Source organism: Carassius auratus, chromosome 46 (assembly GCF_003368295.1).
Source record: "Carassius auratus strain Wakin chromosome 46, ASM336829v1, whole genome shotgun sequence".
NCBI lineage: Eukaryota > Metazoa > Chordata > Actinopteri > Cypriniformes > Cyprinidae > Carassius > Carassius auratus.
The window spans coordinates 12,818,090-12,836,563 of record NC_039288.1 but is presented as its reverse complement, the minus strand read 5'-3'; the positions used below and the strand labels follow the sequence as shown (position 1 = coordinate 12,836,563).

The window sequence follows — 18,474 nt, the reverse complement described above, 5'->3', positions numbered from 1 at the left end:
GCTGAGCTCAGATTTCAACAGTATGCAGTACCACTGTCATCCTCAAGGGAGCAGTAGAGACTCGCTCCTTTGCAATTTGTCAACCTTGTATTTATGTCACTGACCCCTAAAAGTGTCACTCTGAAACAGATTTCAAAAGCTCTATGAATAACAATAGGCTGCAAAGGACGTGAGTACATCCGAAACACATAAATGCTGATACCAAAATAAATATGTAACAAATAAGTAATATTTGTGTTAACAATATACATCTACAAAACCTATACAGATGAATTAGTTTGTCTTTTAAATACTGATGAAACTATCACATTAGTTCCCTTGTGCTAAAAGGCTGTATGTATTTGTAACTGCAGTGTATTATCTTTACTGCGGTATATTTGCAGGCTATTCATTCGAGATAGTTTGTTTCTTATAAGACAATCTATTCTACACAGACGGCAGCCTGATAGAAACGATTAAACAGTGAATATTACTGACCATCTTCCTTTGATTTGACAACTGACACTCGTATTTCTTCCCCTGGGGACTGTCTTTCTGTAAGTGCCGTGGCTGCATCTGCCTGGCTCTCGAAAATCAGTCTGTTTTCGTGAAGAGCCGTTAAAGGATCTCTCTAGAGGCACAGTGTGATTGCTCACCACACCGGCCAATCACTTCAGCAGCAAAGTGACTCTGAGAAGCGATGTTACCATTAAAATCACATGCTTTATTTATAATGATGTAAGAAGGGTAATAATAATAATAATAATTTGAAGCCATTTATAAATGCTAACATTCACTGTCCTTCTGATCTACAGAGGTAAATGGCTATTTTAATTTGATCTCATTTGCTCTGCACTGTGCATTACAATAGTGAATGTAGCCTACACTTAACATCTTTAATAAATGCTAAAACCTCTGCTAATTTACTTTTTTCAGCGAATAATCCTCAGTCAGGGTTTGGAAAAAATTCAGAACTGAAGAATTTGTTGTCTTTTAGTAAGTGAATGTGAATTTTAATTGAATTATCCAAAAAGTTGAATGGGAATCTGGTTTGGAATGACAGTAGGAGGAATTTACTGAATACTTCTCAAATGTATATGTCTTTTTATCTGACCACAAGACCTATAAAACTTTTCCCCACAACTTTCAACTAAGGCTTTGTCAAGCCAACAATCAACTGTTGTCCTAAAGGGATAGTTGACTCTTTCATTTACTCACCTTCATGTTGTTCCAAACAACAACAGGTTAGTGATATAGGCTACACTTCTTTGCATTTCAATTCATTTGAACTCTACTTCCTTTAGATTCACATTTGAATTACAATTCCGGATCCTGTTTGTTACCGCAACTCAAATGCAATTCAAATTCAGAGATTTGAAAACCATTCTCATTTCAGTCAACCCTTACTAAAAGTTATCTTTAATGTGCAATATCCAATGTCATCTTTGTATGACCGATCTACCTGTCGACACTTGTCTCCTGAAGGCGGTTATTCATGATAGCAAAGGCTCCCACTCCACCGGAGAAGCCGTTATGGCGAACATGGCTCTGTCTTGGATTACCGTGAGCGGTCTCTGAGAGTTGCTTCTGTAGAATGGCCAGAGAAACCTTGTTGGTCATAAAGTCATTGACTGAGATCATTTCTCCAGACTGTCTGCGCCCTGTCAGATAACCTCCATCTGGTCCTAAGCCAACATCAGTCTCACTATCACAAACTGTTTCCACTGATGCATTAGTGAAGCGCTTTCCTGCCGCTTCGTTAGCCGGGGCAGGGTGCACGGCATTGCGCTTTTGAGCCCTCTGCCGGGAATGTCCCGGTGGAGGGTGGTGGTTGTGCCGCTGGTTGGAAATGCATGGAAAGCAACAGCAGGCCCGACCTCTTCTTCTGTATGGACGGCCACTGCAGGGACACTGAGCCCTGCTGGAGTCCAGTTTGCCGAGGATCCAGTTGAGCGTCTGCTTGATAATAATGGAAATGACATTGAACAGGGAATAAATGCAACAAACACCCATGAGGATGAAGAGGCAGTTGCCTAAACGGTAGGCCTCCTGAGCTTTATAGATCTCTCGCTGGCTGCTCACTACATCTCCGAAGCCAATGGTGCTGAAGGCCACGAAGCAGAAGTACAAGGACTCAAAGTAGTCCCAGTCCTCCATGGCAGAGTACAATGCAGAAGCACTGCATGCAATCAGCATGGCGGCGATGCCCAAAATGAGCATTACGTAGTAGACTGATGGTTTCCACCCTTCCAGACTGTCATCCTCGCTCCTGGCCTCCTCTCCTCCCATGCCAGAGCGGCGCAGTTGTCGCTCGTGACACCAGCGCATAATGTAGGCCAACATCGTGATGATGCGCTCCAGAAAGAGGTTGAAGAAGAGGATTGTTGCTGCGCAGCCAATGAGTCCGTAGAATATCAAAAAGATCTTGCCTGCAATGGTGACGGGAGTGGTCATGCCAAAGCCTGGAAGGAAACAGGAAACAAGTTTAAATTGTTAAAAAGTTTAAAAGTTTAAAAAATATAGTGAAAGCAGACAGTCACCAGAGGCTTTCAAACTCAAAAGCTGCCGAAATATACCATATGTGTCTAATAAAGTCTAATTTACACTTGTGGGCACTCAATTTGAGTATTTTGTGAGGGGTCGCAAGAACGTAATAAAGGTCCTTTTAAAAACATCTGCCAAACATGTAAGTGTAAACTTTGATTTCTTTAAATTCTCTTTTGCATTTATCTAAATCTGAATGCATAAATGACATTATATGAACTCACCAATAGTGGAGACCACTGTAGCAACAAAGTAGAAGGCTCCTGAGAAATCCCAGCGGGGCCTAAGTTTGTCCACTCTGATGCCAGCAGCAAAGGCCTCCTCATATTGCTTTAGGAGGACCTGTAGGGTTTTCAGGTTTATGCTGTTTAGCTCCGTGAAGTTAGCCAGCTGATTGTCCCAGCGCCTGTGAGCCTGCAGCTCAGAGGGCTGCTCGAGTGCGGAGAACACCACCGCCCCACACAGCAGATAGAGGAGGATGAGGGCCGCCAGCAAGCCAAAACGGGCATTGTCTTCATTCAGGTTCAGTGGGAGGCAACAGCTGTTGCTGACATTTCTTCCACGTGGCATGACTTGATCACCAGCAGGAAATGACAAGAACAGGCAAACATCCACAGCCACTAACACAGACACAAGAAAACAAACACAGACATAGACTTCACCACAATGGGCTTTAGAAGATGTATAGAGTCACATGAAAACTGTATGTTGTTCTTGCTTTCAGATACAGTTCAAAAAAGAGGGACAAAAGTGTGCCGGACAGAGTTCTTCATGTCCATTACCATTCTGCTGGACTCATAATCGCTTCACTTTCTCCGGTGGCACCATCGTACAAATCAAGGTTATCAGGTAAAATGACACATGGTCCAGGAAATAAGACCTCAAGATACACCTTTTGGGTAAGCAGGTAACAGTAGGCAGACAAGCACAAGATTGTTATCTTTTCCCATCTCACTGTCCAAGTATAGCTGGTTCTGCACCAGTCAGTAATAACGTGGTCTTGATCTGAATTCATCCTTGAGCTGGTTAAAAAAAAAAAAAAAAAACTTTGGTTAGAAAAGGATTGCAAGGAAATCTAAATAAGCATTACATTTAAGCAGCAGTACATTAGTATCATATTCAGTTAGTATCTTATTAGTATTTATATTTCAAAGATCACTAGATCCGTGTTTTTTTTTGTTTTTTTTTTTGCACACAGTATTATATAATTAAACATTGTTTTATTATATACATTCTGCATTTTTGCAATTCTATTTATTTTTTTTAATAGCACTATTAAGACAAAAATTATAAAAAATTAATTAGATCACTGATTACTATCCACGTACATTTTCCTAATTTAGTTGACAATGAATGTTTTGTTCTTCACAAACTTTTAGAGTGGTGAAATTGAAGGTTACATACCTGATTTAATTTTTCATATTTGATGAAGAGCACCGGTGATGTCATCATAGCCATCCAAACAATATTGCTATGTTAATGGAGCGAGGAAAATGAATCAAAGTGGTGAAAACATTTAGTGCAACTTAATAGGCGCCGTAGATTCGTGGCAAGTGTGAATCCTTGGCAGTGCGTGAGTGAATGATGCAGCTGAGGAGTAGTGACCGAGTAAGAGAGGAGAGAGAGGGAGAGAGAGAGAGACAGAGAGAGAGAGAGAGAGAGAGAGAGAGAGAGAGAGAGAGAGTGTGTAATGAGCCAAGCAACCTATATCAGGGGCGTAGATTACGCGGGGGACGCGGGGGACGTGCCCGGCCCCCCCCCCCCCCCCCCCCCCCCACTTTTAATATCATGGAAATACGTCCCCCGCACTTTTTCGGTCAAGTCTTCTCATAGAGGTTTTCAAGAGCTGGTGTGAATAAATATAGGTTTAAACTCAAAGAGACAGGATAGTTTGCATATGATTTGATATTTAATTCGGACCCACAATACAGCGAGATGGACATCACAGAGCGCAAACTCTCATGCCGTGTGCGTTTCATTCATACTCGAAGCCGGAGGGCGCTCTCGCGCAGAAATTCATTTCAGGAAGATCCTAATATGGGCAAAAGCGTCCAGCTATCGCTGTATGAAAACAGTTTTTACACAGAAAAAAAGCCCAGAAACTTTTGCAAACATGAAGACATTAAACATACGATTGCAACAATATATGGTTTTTCAAGTTATCTCCAGCAGGTGATAAATAAAGGATGAACAATGCAGTACCAATTGATATAGCATTTATTACAGAATAGAAACTATTCTGCCTTATTATGTGATAAAAAAAATTGTTTGTAGTATATAAACAAATCATTATTATTTGTTATTGTCCTGCAGTTATAGATTTCTAAGCCAATTAAAAGCTAGAAATTTGAGAAAAATTAAAGTTGCCTATAGGCTATCCATACCAGTAAAAAGTTTTTGAACTTGTTAATATTTTTTAAATAAGTCTCTTCTGTTCACCAAACCTGCATTTATTTGATCCAAATTAAAGCAAAACAGAAAATTGTGAAATATTTTTACTAACCTACTTAAATTAACTGTTTTCTATTTGGATATATTTCAAAATGTAATTTATTGAGATTTCAAAGCTGAATTTTTAGTATCATTGCTCCAGTCACACGATCCTTCAGAAATAATTCTGATATTCTGATTTGTTTCTCAAAAAAAAAAAAAAAAAAAAAAAAAACACATTATGATAATGTTGAAACCAGTGGAGTAGATTTTTTTTTCAGGTTTCTTTGATCAATAGAAAGTTCAGAAGAACAGCATTTAATTTGAAATAGAAATCTTTTGAAAAATTATTACTTTATCATCACTTTTGATCAATTCAAAGTGAAGTGAAGTGACATTCAGCCAAGTATGTTGACCCATACTCAGAATTCGTGCTCTGCATTTAACCCATCCAAAGTGCACACACACAGCAGTGAACACACACCCAGAGCAGTGGTCATCATTTATGCTGCGGTGCCCGGGGAGCAGTGGTGTTGCTGGTCTGAGACTCGAACCCACAAAAGAGTCCTTGCTAAATATAAGTGTTAATTTCTATAATTTTTTTCCAAAAAACAAAAATTATATATTGACTCTAAGCTTTTGAATGATATAGTGTATTATGTTGCAAAAGCTTTTTATTTCACATAAATGCTGATCTTTGGATCCTTATATTTATCAAAGAATACTGAAAATTATTATTTATTTTTTTTAAATGATGTTTTAAATATTGATAATCAGCAAATCAGCATATTATGATTTCTGAAGGATGTGACACTGAAGACTGGAGTAAAATATATAATTTCTGTCCCCCTTACTTCTGAAAAGATGCCTACGCCCATTTTTTGTAATTTGTAATAAATGTTTTAACTTTGCATTTTAACTTTTAGCTTTTTCTACAGCACATTTTATGTCATAAAAGGAAAACACATCAGTAATGGCATTTGCACGCCAATTATAGTGACCATGGTAATTTGTACTTATGGACTGTCATGATAAATACCTAAACACTCACAAATCATCTGCAATCATCTCTCACTGAAAACGCAACTTCAAGGATATTCATTCAACAAGTATATTTTAAATGCTTTAAACAACTGACAGATGTCCATTTGCCAGTTGCTTCACTGACATCAAAATATTGCTTTGTTTGATGCTGTCAGACAAAAATATAGCCACGGTACTCTCTTTCTATTGTGAGATGTGCTTAGATGGCTGAGATGACATTGCTTTGTTCTCTCTGACCAGCCCACCCTTGCCTTTCATCTTGGTTGCCAGCTCACAAGACTGTATTCCCCCATCATTAGAGTACTGGTCATTGCTTGTAAGTGCCCAGGTGCAGTGAACACAGACAGGCGCTATATCAAAAGAGTGTTTGGTATTTTATTCATAAACTTTGTCCTCGTCAGAAGACAAGTGTTTTGGCAACTAACGAAAAGATAGCAAAATCCATGTCTTGCATTTCTATTATTCCAAACGCAGCAGCGCTAATCATGGGTTTGGGCTCTGAGTGCTACACTGTCTTTAAAGTCATCAAGAGATCTGAGAAGTGCGATCTGCATAATGCAATTCATCACAGGTGCCGTGTGATGAATATAGTCATCGCCCAAAGCTCATTATGGAGTCTCTCTCTTTTCTCTTCATCCACCTGACGTTCTCTTTGTCTTTCTTTGTTGTTGATGTGTTAAAAATCAGTGATTTCCAAACTGGCCTGCTTTAAATGAATGAGTCGTTGTTCAACATTATATGTGTATAATGCACTTTAATGACACAAGACATGATTGGATATGATTGCCTTTATTTTAGGTTTGAAATATAAGATTCAAATCCTTAAGTGATAAATCTCTCTATGTATAACTTAACTAAAGGTGAATACCACAGTAACATTTTAATCAGAAATCATGTTACAAAATAACCAGTACAATTCAGCATTTCTAATATGTATTATTAAAAAAACAATAAAGGCTGACATGTTGTCCACAAAAACAAATATTCAAGATGATGAAAAAAAAAATGGGAGAAAAATGGATATTTTTGGACAGAGAAGAGCTGTAAAGGTCAGTGCAGCAGTGATGTGTTCAGTGGCCACTATCTAGTCCCTGAACCCTGGAGGCAAACAGCAGCACGTTCTTCTCAACCTCTGCATTGAGCTCCCGCTGAGAAGCCCGGGGATTCTTCTTCACATAGTCAGCAATGCTCTGAATACATTCCCTCTGTGGAAGCAGAACATCAGGTCACAAACGTTTGACCGGTCTACAATGGATGTGTTCTGTAATACATTCTGTAACTAATGAAAACTGATGTTTTGGGTTTATTGGATTATATTTTGATAGCATTTCTCAATAAATTTGTCAAAATGAATTCTTTCTAACATTACATAACAGACAATATACAATCCGGTACAGTGTAAAACAAAACAATATACACTATTTACACTACAACAGTACAATCTATAAAATGTACACTACCTTTCCAGATTTTGGGTTGGTAACATTCATGAAAGAATTTCTTATGCTCACCAAGGCTGCATTTATTTGATCAAAAATAGAGTAAAACAAAGATATTGTGAATTCTTACTACAATTTAAAAAAAAAAATTGTGTTAATATATTTTAAAATGTAATTTAATCCTGCAACGACAAAGCTGCATTTTTTAGCAGTCCTTACTCAATTCTTCAGTGTCGCATGATCCTTCAGAAACTATCCTGATTTTTTGCTCAGGAAATATTTCTAATTATTACAACTGTTGTAAAAAAAAATAATAATAATATATATTTTTTATATTTTAGTGTGATAATTTTTGTATGATACTTTGATGAAGAGACATCTTGGTAACTGTTAAAGTCTTCACTGTCACTTTTGATCAATTTAATGCATCTTTGCTGAATAAAAGTGTTAACCTGTTTTTGTTGTTGTTGTATTTGTGACATATTAAATGTTCCATTAATAGACTTATGAATGTATGGATATGTAAATATATAAAACACTTTACTAATATATCGGCTTGTAAATCAGTCTTCGTAATAGCTCATTTAAATTATGTTCATCATGCATTTTAAAGATGACTTTTTTTTTACAATTATTTTTTTACAGCTGTATGTATGCAATTATGTATGTATGTACAGTCACGTATATTTTTCTGATGGCAGGAGATAACTCCTGAGCTGAAATGGTGTCATCACGCTGAAGAAATTGAGTTTTACAATTTTCCTAGGCCTCCTCTATATTAAAACGTACTTTAATATATTGTACAACCACAATACTTTTTGTAAAGTCAAAAAACAAAACAAAAAAAACTTATGCATTTTACCCTGTAAGCATCTATTCGGCTTTGCCCGGAGAGTCTGTCCAGAAGCTCACGGGCCACCTGCATCCCAGTGACCGCGGTGAGCAGCTGTTTACACTCAACACTGTCCGTCTTCAGCCAACCCAGCAGAGCCAACTAGTACATCATTAACACATGGTAATATGTTTCTGTCGTCGTAGTTATCAATACATATTTGACAAAACAAACTGGAATACGTTTAATGATAATAACAAACAAGTAAACAGAGCTGAACTAGGATTTCAATCTGAATGTGACAGAATTGACTTTTGACACCAACCTGCTGAATCAACTGGCCATCTGTCATCCCGTTTGCCTCCGACATACTTTTTTTATTTTGGGATAACAAATTAAACGTGTATTCCTACTGTACGCGGTTATTATTAACCATTAAACTATTAACCAAAGAATGAAATGCTAAAATCCCGTCGTTTGCTTTTGTGACGACGCTGACGTGATCTTCCTGTTTACATACTGTTCTTCCTCCAAAGTCAGATTTTATTTCACAATTGCGCCCACTTCTGGACGGGCAAGTCATTAGTTTAAGATTTTTTCTTTACTTATAAAATACAAAACCAACACAACACCTAAAATGAAATAAAAATCACATTCACAAAAAAATAAAATAAATAAAAAATAAAATAAAATAAAAAAGGGCTGTAAATAAACTTAAGATCACAACAATTCCTTCTGGGTATGCAAAAGGATCGGAGGATTAAATAAAAAATTCTGCATTTATTTATAAAACAATTGACCAGAGCCACCATATTATTAGCCAAAACTCAACATTAAACTTCTGAGTGAAAAATCAGGCAGGCTAATATATATATATTTTTTTATATTTGCATTAATAAAATAAATGTTCCAATGACCCTTGTCTGAATTCAGAAAAGCGTTTACGATCCTAATGAAATCTGAGGAATTCATTACATGGATAAATGTCATTAATAATTTTGAACTTGTCCAACTCTAATCTTGGGTCATTCCTTGAAGATTTAAGTATACTATAAGGTATAGCGTGCCGATTCATTGTTTAAAGGAATTCATCCGTCTAGCTTCCATTCCCACTTATCCTCTGTAGGGTCATATTGTTCATCCAAAAACTGAAATTCTATCTTCATTTACTCAACATCATGTCCTTCAAAACTTCTTAGAAAAAGACACGGAGGAGTGTTAGGGACTTACAACCTCAGTCTGCATTCACTTTCATTGCAATTTTTTCCATATAATTAAAGTAGATATAGTGACTGTGGATGCAATTCTAACTAACATTTCTAGTCCTAATGTTCTTCGGTTTGGAAAAAAAAAATATGAAGATGAGTAAATCTTCCGGGTGACCATACCATTTTACCTTCAGAATTAAAGTTTTGATATGACTTCTCATTTGTTTACAACCATTTTAGCACTAGGACAAGTCTCAGGCTTTACATTATTTAGACATCACTATATTTTCTACTTTTAGAATTTTACCACATTGTGAGACCAAAGACAGTAATATAACTGATAATATCAACTATTATTCCAACATTTGTGTTGAATCGAGTGTAGTGCCAATATATATGATCTTTAAAACACTGCATTATACTCACTCTAAAAGTACATAATACATCTAGTAATATAGTAGACTCACTTACAAAAAACAAAACAAAACGAGAACAAACATATCGCAGCAAAACAAAAAAGGGTCTGCCAGTTAATGTGCATAAATAACATTTAAACTTGAATGAGTTCAACTTTTCTAGCTTCAACTCCTAAAACACTTCACGTTGCAAGCTTTCCTGAGAAGAGTAAGAGTCTCATTGGTCTTTCAGATTAAATAACTAAAGCCGTTGAGGTGCTTTCCCAGAAAAAAATATGTATTTGTTCTTTTCAAGACACATTCTGTTAAATGTTTGAATACAGTAATGATAAAATAGGTTGTTATGAGTGGTCAACTGTCCTCTTTAGACTTGCTGAATGATCCAAGTTGTTTAGTATTTACATCTTTAAGCAGTTCGAGTTGGTGTTGGGCTCGCCGATAAAGATATTCTATGTGCATGACGTCCGTCTTCTTGATGGCAGCGTTGGCACGGAACTCAGTACATTTACATTTAGCTGACGCTTTTATCCAAAGCGACTTACAATTGCTATATATGTCAGAGGTCGCACACCTCTGGAGCAACTAGGGGTTAAGTGACTTGCTCAGTTACACATTGGTGTCTCACAGTGGATTAGAACACGGGTCTCTCACACCAATGGTATGTGTCTTATCCACTGCGCCAACACCGCCCCGGTGTTGGCGGAACTCATCACGTATTCTCGGTATGAACCCTGGCTTGTCCTGAGCCGCGCGCAGAAACTGTCGATAAAGGGTTAAGACCTGTTTCTGGAGTTTGCTATGGCGTACCATAGTGATCTGGATCATAAAGTCACAACAGTCTTGACAGGAAAGACAGTGGTTTCTTCAGTCTGTGAATGGAAGTCATATATTAATTGCACTGCATTATATTACATAAGATCAGGAAATGGGTAGTTGATGTAGCATTTCAGTAACAGCAGATTTTGATCTCATATTAACAGACTACATAGAATTTTTTTTTTCAAAAATGTATTTGTTGTTAAACCACATGGAGTGAACTGCAAATCAGGCAAAAGGCAAAGCCTCTTTTTTTCCAGAACTAGTCAACTAGTAAAAATAAAACATCCAATATACACTATCGGTGCAATAGGTGTTTGTCTTCAGTAAGAAAAATTGTTAAACTGGATGAAAGTCTCTTCACATACCGATAGCAATCATTTAGTTAAGTGGTCTATATGTATTTATATTCTGTGGAAGGCATAGAACAGAAAATGTTCGTCCAATCAAAATGCTTTCCTACTATTTATTTGCATACCTCTGCGCACCCTGTTTGCGCAGACAGGACACTTCATCAGCGCGTTCACTTACATTTCATTCCTTCCAGGAATTTTAGCACTTTTACTAACTGTACTATAACGTTTTCTCGCTGGTTAATAACACATGATGTATTGTAGTAATGTTTTCTAGAGTGTGCGTTTATGTGCACCGGGGGCGTGGCTTGGACGGCGATTAAGGGAGGGTGGGACTTGCGCTTTCAGTGCTATCAAGTTCTCTTACTGCACCTTTAAGTTTTTATATTATTACACTTTAACAATTTGCTTCTTTAGATTTCAGTGTCGTTCAAAGGAATTTCTCAATTTTTTTTTTCTCATGTACTGAGGATCTCCACTTTAATAGCACTAACATAGTCCAGACCTTCCAGTTTGATTCCTATCACATTTCAAATACCATTCAAATAATTTATATAACATTTTATTCCTAAAACATGATGGAAAAATGTTTTTTATTTTAGGCTTTTGACAGTATTTAATGATTTATGGAGCAATAAAAAGATATATTCAAAATACCAGGCATGTATTTGATATCTATTAGCTTTGCTTCTTTTTTTAACATTCACAGAAATGTTTATCTAAATCCTAAACGGTCATGTCGCATTTTCTATGTACTTGGAAAATTATTAAATCTGTTTAAAATAGTTTTGGATTTACAGCATGTCACACTATTGGACACTGCCTGAAATTTCACATCAAGCACCCTTATACACGCCTGAAAAATAGCAACCTTACCTCGTCAGCGCGAGATGTCATTGGTAATTGTTATGAAAACAAAAGCTAATCATAGATGTTTATTATTTGTTCTAAGTCAAAAATGTCTTCACAATAACAGCAGAGTCAACACACACATATAAAGACCGGTGTTTTCTAACTGGTGCTGACGTAATGAAGCGCTGTCAGCGCCTGGTACACTGTCACCTAGTGTCCAGGCTGTATAGCAACACACGAGACAAGGCCGACAAAACTCAATGTTCCTATTTTATTTAGACTTTAGTGCATATCATATCTGCAACTGAAAAATACATATATTTTATATTCAGTATTACAATACAAAACAAAATTATTAACACATTCACCTCACTGATGCAAGTCTCAAGGTCAAAAAGGTCATTCAAGGTCAAATTTAAGTGAATTCTCAAGTCTAGGTCCTTTTTTATAAGTTCAAGTCAAGTTTTAAATCCCTTTTTTTTTTTAATGTGTTATATATTATACTTTTCAAATAAATCTTTGAGGGTATAGAGCAGTTTAGCTCCACCCCTCATCAAACTCACCTACCTGTGATTTTCTATTGATTCTGCAAACATTGATTAGCATGCTCAGGTGGGTTTGATTAGGGTCACCGTGAATTTGCCAAGACATGTTCCTGGATCAACATAACTTTCCAAAAATAAAGACTTTACCCAATCCCTACCCCCAATCCTAACCCTAACCATCTGATTAACAGGGGTGTAGAAGCACCGAACCCGACCATAAACCTAAAACAGATGAAAAGCTATCCCTCAGTTCTGATTGGTTGATAGGAATGTTGTTCCTTGTCCCAGAAACATGTTGTACTTGGTGCAATCACGTTCACTGTTTGATTAGGGTTAGAGCTAAACTCTGTAGGAAAGTGGATTTCGTGGGCCAGATTTAAGGATCCCTGATCTAGACTAACGTATAATTGAACATTTAGCTACTAGAGACTACAGACTGTTCATTTGAGAAATTTATTGTTAGATTGAATTTTTGTGAGATTGTGAGCATTATAGAGCTTCACTCTAGTGCATAGTTTAATAATCTCATATATGTCAGGTTATATATCAGGATTACATCCATTCCTGAGCTTAAAGTATCTACTTTGTATTCTATTAATTTTAATGCACAGTTATCGAATAGATGACTAAACCTATGTAAACCTTTATCGGCACAGATAATAATATTATATTTTGTCTATACAGTGCATTACTAGATAGCAAAACTATCTGAAGGCACTTTACCGATTGACTAACATGTCAGAAAGTCAAAAGATAAGCGTATGACAGGATATGGGATGGCAGCCTGAGAACATACAGTACTTTATGCATTTCTGAGAACAGTCACTGATATCAGATATCCTAAAGCAGTGCAGCTGAGGTATAGACCAATCCACGACGGATGTGGTTGGATGTAATATTACAGCATCCTAGAGCCGCAGATATTCAGCCAGGAACACCACAAGGACTTTGGTGAGATTCTCCACAGTGTGACTGTGAACCTTGTCCACTGTGTCATCCATCGTGTGCAGGAAGGAAGGGAATGGCGTAGCAATTATGTGCAGCACTGGAACTCCTGCAGTCAACGAGAGAAAGAACAAATCAGAACAAGAATAAGAATGTCAATATTGTTACACACAATATATTGTGTGTGTGTGCATATTTCTGCTTGTCAAATTGACTTATGCTCTTACCTCTCTGAAGGAAAGGAATATGATCATCTTCAACTGGCCCCATATTCACATCCTTCATGAAATAAGTTTGTTCTTTGGGATGGGAAGACAGGAGCCCCAAATTATGGAGTCTCTTCTCTTAAAAAATGCAGAAATATAATATGAGGTATCAGAGGGTGGATATAAACTACCTATCATTGGATATGTCTAGGCCATATAATTATCATTTTTATAACATCATCTTAAATCTTTTGAAATATTGTTTATTAAACCTCATTGATAATGTTTTCCTTATCCTTTCCTCGTCACTAACAGGTTTTTTGAAGTGAACTTCTTCACTCAACAGCCAATGCTGCTACTAAATGTTTAAGTTACCAACCATTTAGAAAAACTAATCGTCAAAACAAGAACATCAGAAATAAACCAGATTATATTTAAAAAATATATTTTTTTTTAAATGTGGTAAACACATTAAAGATTATTGAACAGACAGATAAATCTCAATCTGCGATCAGATGTCTCTTTACAAAAGTCAGAATATTGAATCCTCTCCTCTATTGACATGCGTTAAAAAAAAGCCAACCCATTCTCCTTCTGGTTGGAGGTAATAATTATTAATCATAATTAATTAGTTCATATGTGATTTTCAACCATATTTGGCCAGCTGGTGGGTGTTAATTTCGAACGCTACAAATACCGTAGACATGGACAACTCACCAGACGTTATTACCTTAATAGTAAATGGCTGGTAGTTTGTCTACTCTAATTTAAGCCACTACAGATCAAACATTAGTTTTAAGAGTCTTTATGGCCATTAATGATTAACCAGGATACCTTAGTATTAATGGAAAGTCAAAGCCAATCTTACCAGCAGCAATAAGGCGGTCAAACCAGCGAGCTGTGTTCTCAAAGTGATTCACAAACATCGGATCAGGGGCACCAATGAGGTCCAAAAGAACAAGCAGATCCTGCAAATATCAGTTTCAACTCAGTGTATTCATATTTTTTTATATTCATAGATACTTAAAGAAAATAAAAATCTGTCAGTATTTAGTCACCCTTATGTTGTTCCAAACCTGTATGACTTTTCTGTCTTCTGTAGAACATACCGTATTTTTCGGACTATAAGTCGCACCTAAGTATAAGTCGCATCAGTCCAAAAATACGTCATGACGAGGAAAAAAAAACATATATAAGTCGCACTGGACTATAAATTGCATTTATTTAGAACCAAGAATCAAGAGAAAACATTACCATCTACAACCGCGAGAGGGCGCTCTATGTTTTCAGTGTAGACTACAGGAGCACAGAGCAGCATAGAGCGCCCCCTCACGGCAGTAGACGGTAATGTTTTCTCTTGGTTCATTTCTCTTGGTTCATGTCAAATTAATTTTGATAAATAAGTCGCACCTGACTATAAGTCGCTGGACCAGCCAAACTATGAAAACAAAATACGGTAATAAATATTTTGTAAAATGTTTTGGTCTATACAATTAATGTCAATTTTGGACCCTATTGCCTTTTATTGTAAGGACAAAAAACACTTTTTAAAAAGTGTGTTCCACAAACAGAAATTCATACAGGTTTGAAAAGACACAAGGTTAGTAAATAATGACATAAAGTTCATTTTTGGGTGAACTTTCCATTTAAAAACATATGTACACACACACACACACATACAAAAGCATTCTGGCTTACCACAGCATTCAACAGTGTGGTTTGTTCAGAGCCCGGCGGGTGAGGAATGCGGGACATGGAGTCTGCGAGGTGCCGTGAACCATATAGTGAGTCCGTCTGAGACCACTGCTCAAAAGCTTCACCTCCATCAAAGAAGACCAACTGCAGGGTCACCCTGGAAACCTTAAAAAATCTGCTCTGTTCATTTTGAACAGCCAATCAAATTGTTCAAAAATCAATTATTCCAATCCTTTTTGCTGCGGGATTCTGTTTACTAAGGATTTCGATTAATTAAAAATCATGACCATCTTCCTACCACCTGGCCTGCACAAGAAGATGCTTCATTATTTATACTGAAGTGTGCAAAAAAATCAATTGTATGTCCCAAAGGATGAGAAAATCAAGAAATCTTGTATTCTACACATTCTACACCTGCAACTGTAGATTGTGAGGATCTTCCCTTCTTATCAAAATCCCTTCCGGTCATGCAGTGTTTTGAAGCTCTTGGCTCTATTACAAGTAAAACAACAGAACTGACTCTGAATTCTACAGCACTTTGGCTCACAGGTCTGGAAAAAGCTTAAGTGAACCCTTCAGAGACGTGCACCACTCTCTTCATCTCAGGACAGAGTGTAGTAATGAGCTAGTAAATGCTATATGTCTCTAAAATTAGTTGTTAAATGAATGACCTATGAAAACAGTTTTCTTAAAAATGATGATATAACACTTTGTCTTACCAGCTGCTTGTGCTTTCTGAGGTGTGGGTCCAAAGCTGTGACCAGTTCCAGCATCATAGCACAAGGCACAGCTGAATCACTGGCACCCACAAACACCTTCCGTGGGTCACTAGGATCTGAAGGTATAAATTTGGAGTCATAGTGACATGCCAGAAGCAATCGGCGAGGAGCCATTGGGTCTAACACGGCCAGGACGTTAGTGAAGCTAACAGGGCCATGAGGAGTCTCGGAGATGAAGGAGTCCACTTCTACAGACCAGCCCGCCGTAAGAGAATCCAGTTGAGAAAAGATGTGCTACGATCACAGATTAAATGAGACATCAATTTATAGCATATTTAGTAAGATCTGAGATTTAATTGATTTAAAAACCAGGCTGATAGTACTAAATCGATTGTGTCTTACTTTTCGAACAGCCTGACTCCCACGACTTCCTGGCTGGCGTTCAGTGAGAATGGGTCGCAGATGGGAATACCACAGTCTTTCCCGATTTACCTGCGAGACAAGCCGCTTTACCTGGGCAACGGTGGGTTTACCTGGCTGGTGATTCAGCTGTGAAAGGATGATAAGGCAAATAATCATTATTTGTATGCATGTAAAATTGTAACAAAATTACATTGGAAAATCTGGGATTTAGATTGTGGTAACCATTTTCTAGATTATCTACATCCTTAAAAAAATAAGTGTTTGCACTGTGATGCCATAGGAGCAGCATTCTGGGTTCCCCAAACTAAGACTCTTTAAATAAACAGTTCCTAAAATAACCTTTTTTTCTCTCTCTTTCTTCTTATTGTGGAGAACATTTGAAACCATATATCCCTTTGCCACTATAAAGAACCTACTGGGGAATTTAAATGATTCATGGATGTTAAATGTTGCATGCTAATGAAAAACTCTTATTTTTTAAAACTTTTTTTAAATGTAAAATTATTAGCTAGTCCAACCTTGGATCAGCAACAAACCAACTGGTTATAATATTTTTGGAACATGGTAGCTAGTCAAACACCTAAGCACCAGCAAATTACCATCTTGCACCACACAATCCTTGGAAAAAAGCTAAAATAATAATAACAATTATATAAAAGAAAAGAAGTGTCATTGTAAGCTGAATATCTGCAGTCCTCTTACCTTGTCTTTGAATAGGTCGGGAGGTTTGGGAGGAAAATCCAAATCCACCGTCTGGTAGTTAGACAGTGATACTGCCAGTGTCAATGTAATTGCCACCAGCACGCACAAGCACAGCAGCAGTAATCGCACGCGGCACATACGTGCATGGTCACAGCGCGCGACAGAATAGTTCCACCACTTGACAGTCGCTGCTTTGTACCGTATGCTGTTCATCTTGTCTCTACGAGAGATGCCAAAATTAAGATGAAACCTGCGAGAAATGGGAACACAAAAGGCATTTAAAAACACCACAAAGATGATTATTTACACACACAAAAAGTAATTTTTATAATCTGGTGCATTTCCCAACCTCTTTTTTCTTTCTTAGATGCATGCATGCATTATGTAAAACAATACAATAATAACTTAATTATACAATAGAATAAGTCAAATAATAATTATATTGGTAAATACTTAATAAAGGTCTTAATTCATGCAAAAAGCTCAATTAAATGGCGAAGTACTTAAATTGTTAGTGGTCACAAAAGATGCGAAGGCGAAAAGCATATTTTGCCTGATGGACACACTCACCAGCAGTCCGGTGTTGTAACTGGCGCACCATTGCTCTATCAAATCCACCGCGGGCGCAGGAAATGAACAGCTCATTGTGCTGAACGACGAGAGAACGGAGTCTGGGGAATATTTCATCACCAACGCCGGTCTGGTTCGTCCTTGATATGCATCTGGACGATGCAGCCTGTAAATGATAGTGTTCTCAGTTCTGCAGTCGACGTTACTGAGCCAGAACAGAAAAGCGATCTGCGTAGCTCCTCATCCCACTCTGGCGGATACTCGATGTCCTCACTCTAGTTACTTTAGCATTAATATATAATTATAAATTGCAACTTCATAACTGTTATTATTCTTTCAATTGCAATAATATATATATATATATATATATATATATATATATATATATATATATATATATATATATATATATATACACACACACATATATATATATTTCATATTCACATGCATTTGAGCATAAGTATTCAATAACAGGTTAAAATTATTTAAATCTTATCAAAACATTCTAAAATGTAGATGAAAGGGAAATTATCTAGGCAGATAGAAATTATTTGTTCATATTTGCACGTTGTAGCTGATATGTGAAACTGATGTAACCCTAGCGTCCCCAAATCGAATGACAAAATTTTTATTGGTTTCCGTAAATTAAAACGTCAAGCTTTCGCAGATAGCCACGCCTCCAAATCATATAATTTGTTGAGAAATGTTGCTATGTTGTGCTGATATGTACATGTTCTTGATGCTTAAACACGG

At 37.0% G+C, this 18,474-nt stretch overlaps 3 protein-coding genes across 6 annotated transcripts; all 3 read right to left on the bottom strand.

Moving 5' to 3' along the window:
* Window positions 1-50: 50 nt before the first annotated feature.
* LOC113064246 (potassium channel subfamily K member 13-like) lies at window positions 51-4,083 on the bottom strand. Of its 2 annotated transcripts, XM_026234910.1 has the most exons (4): window positions 3,928-4,083; window positions 3,306-3,545; window positions 2,748-3,143; window positions 51-2,441 (listed from the first exon to the last, which is right to left on the bottom strand). In XM_026234910.1, the coding sequence occupies exons 3-4, from the start codon at window positions 3,091-3,093 to the stop codon at window positions 1,438-1,440; spliced, it is 1,350 nt and encodes a 449-aa protein (XP_026090695.1). In that variant the 5' UTR covers window positions 3,094-3,143; window positions 3,306-3,545; window positions 3,928-4,083; the 3' UTR covers window positions 51-1,437. The 2 variants fall into 2 exon arrangements, with proteins under 2 accessions (XP_026090695.1, XP_026090694.1); XM_026234909.1 differs by having other exon boundaries at window positions 2,748-3,545.
* Window positions 4,084-6,770: 2,687 nt separating this feature from the next.
* Window positions 6,771-12,086, bottom strand: LOC113064245 (uncharacterized). Of its 2 annotated transcripts, XR_003278794.1 has the most exons (5): window positions 11,938-12,086; window positions 10,598-10,761; window positions 8,594-10,387; window positions 8,299-8,430; window positions 6,771-7,202 (listed from the first exon to the last, which is right to left on the bottom strand). XR_003278794.1 is itself a non-coding variant. In XM_026234908.1 (3 exons), exons 1-3 carry the CDS (start codon window positions 8,636-8,638, stop codon window positions 7,068-7,070), a joined length of 312 nt encoding a protein of 103 aa, XP_026090693.1. In that variant the 5' UTR covers window positions 8,639-8,796; the 3' UTR covers window positions 6,771-7,067. The 2 variants fall into 2 exon arrangements, 1 of the variants encoding a protein (XP_026090693.1); XM_026234908.1 differs by lacking the exons at window positions 10,598-10,761; window positions 11,938-12,086 and having other exon boundaries at window positions 8,594-8,796.
* Window positions 12,087-12,187: 101 nt separating this feature from the next.
* Window positions 12,188-17,967, bottom strand: qpctlb (glutaminyl-peptide cyclotransferase-like b). Of its 2 annotated transcripts, none has more exons than XM_026234906.1 (8): window positions 17,719-17,967; window positions 17,149-17,398; window positions 16,426-16,572; window positions 16,024-16,317; window positions 15,308-15,484; window positions 14,478-14,577; window positions 13,631-13,747; window positions 12,188-13,512 (listed from the first exon to the last, which is right to left on the bottom strand). In XM_026234906.1, the coding sequence occupies exons 2-8, from the start codon at window positions 17,359-17,361 to the stop codon at window positions 13,367-13,369; spliced, it is 1,194 nt and encodes a 397-aa protein (XP_026090691.1). In that variant the 5' UTR covers window positions 17,362-17,398; window positions 17,719-17,967; the 3' UTR covers window positions 12,188-13,366. The 2 variants fall into 2 exon arrangements, with proteins under 2 accessions (XP_026090691.1, XP_026090692.1); XM_026234907.1 differs by having other exon boundaries at window positions 13,367-13,512; window positions 15,308-15,469.
* Window positions 17,968-18,474: the final 507 nt, after the last annotated feature.

Bases quoted from the DNA above. Each gene is read 5' to 3' on its own strand.
- qpctlb (XM_026234906.1), bottom strand. From the start codon at position 17,361: ATGAACAGCATACGGTACAAAGCAGCGACTGTCAAGTGGTGGAACTAT. The intron at 14,578-15,307 runs GTAAGCCAGAAT...TGATATTTGCAG, and splicing joins CCACACTGTTGAATGCTGTG to GATCTGCTTGTTCTTTTGGA. The intron at 13,513-13,630 runs GTAAGAGCATAA...CGTTGACTGCAG, and splicing joins TATTCCTTTCCTTCAGAGAG to GAGTTCCAGTGCTGCACATA.
- LOC113064246 (XM_026234909.1), bottom strand. From the start codon at position 3,093: ATGCCACGTGGAAGAAATGTCAGCAACAGCTGTTGCCTCCCACTGAAC. The intron at 2,442-2,747 runs GTGAGTTCATAT...GTTTCCTTCCAG, and splicing joins TACAGTGGTCTCCACTATTG to GCTTTGGCATGACCACTCCC.
- LOC113064245 (XM_026234908.1), bottom strand. From the start codon at position 8,638: ATGTCGGAGGCAAACGGGATGACAGATGGCCAGTTGATTCAGCAG. The intron at 8,431-8,593 runs GTTGGTGTCAAA...ATGATGTACTAG, and splicing joins ATGGCCAGTTGATTCAGCAG to TTGGCTCTGCTGGGTTGGCT. The intron at 7,203-8,298 runs GTAAAATGCATA...CTGCTTCCACAG, and splicing joins GCCGAATAGATGCTTACAGG to AGGGAATGTATTCAGAGCAT.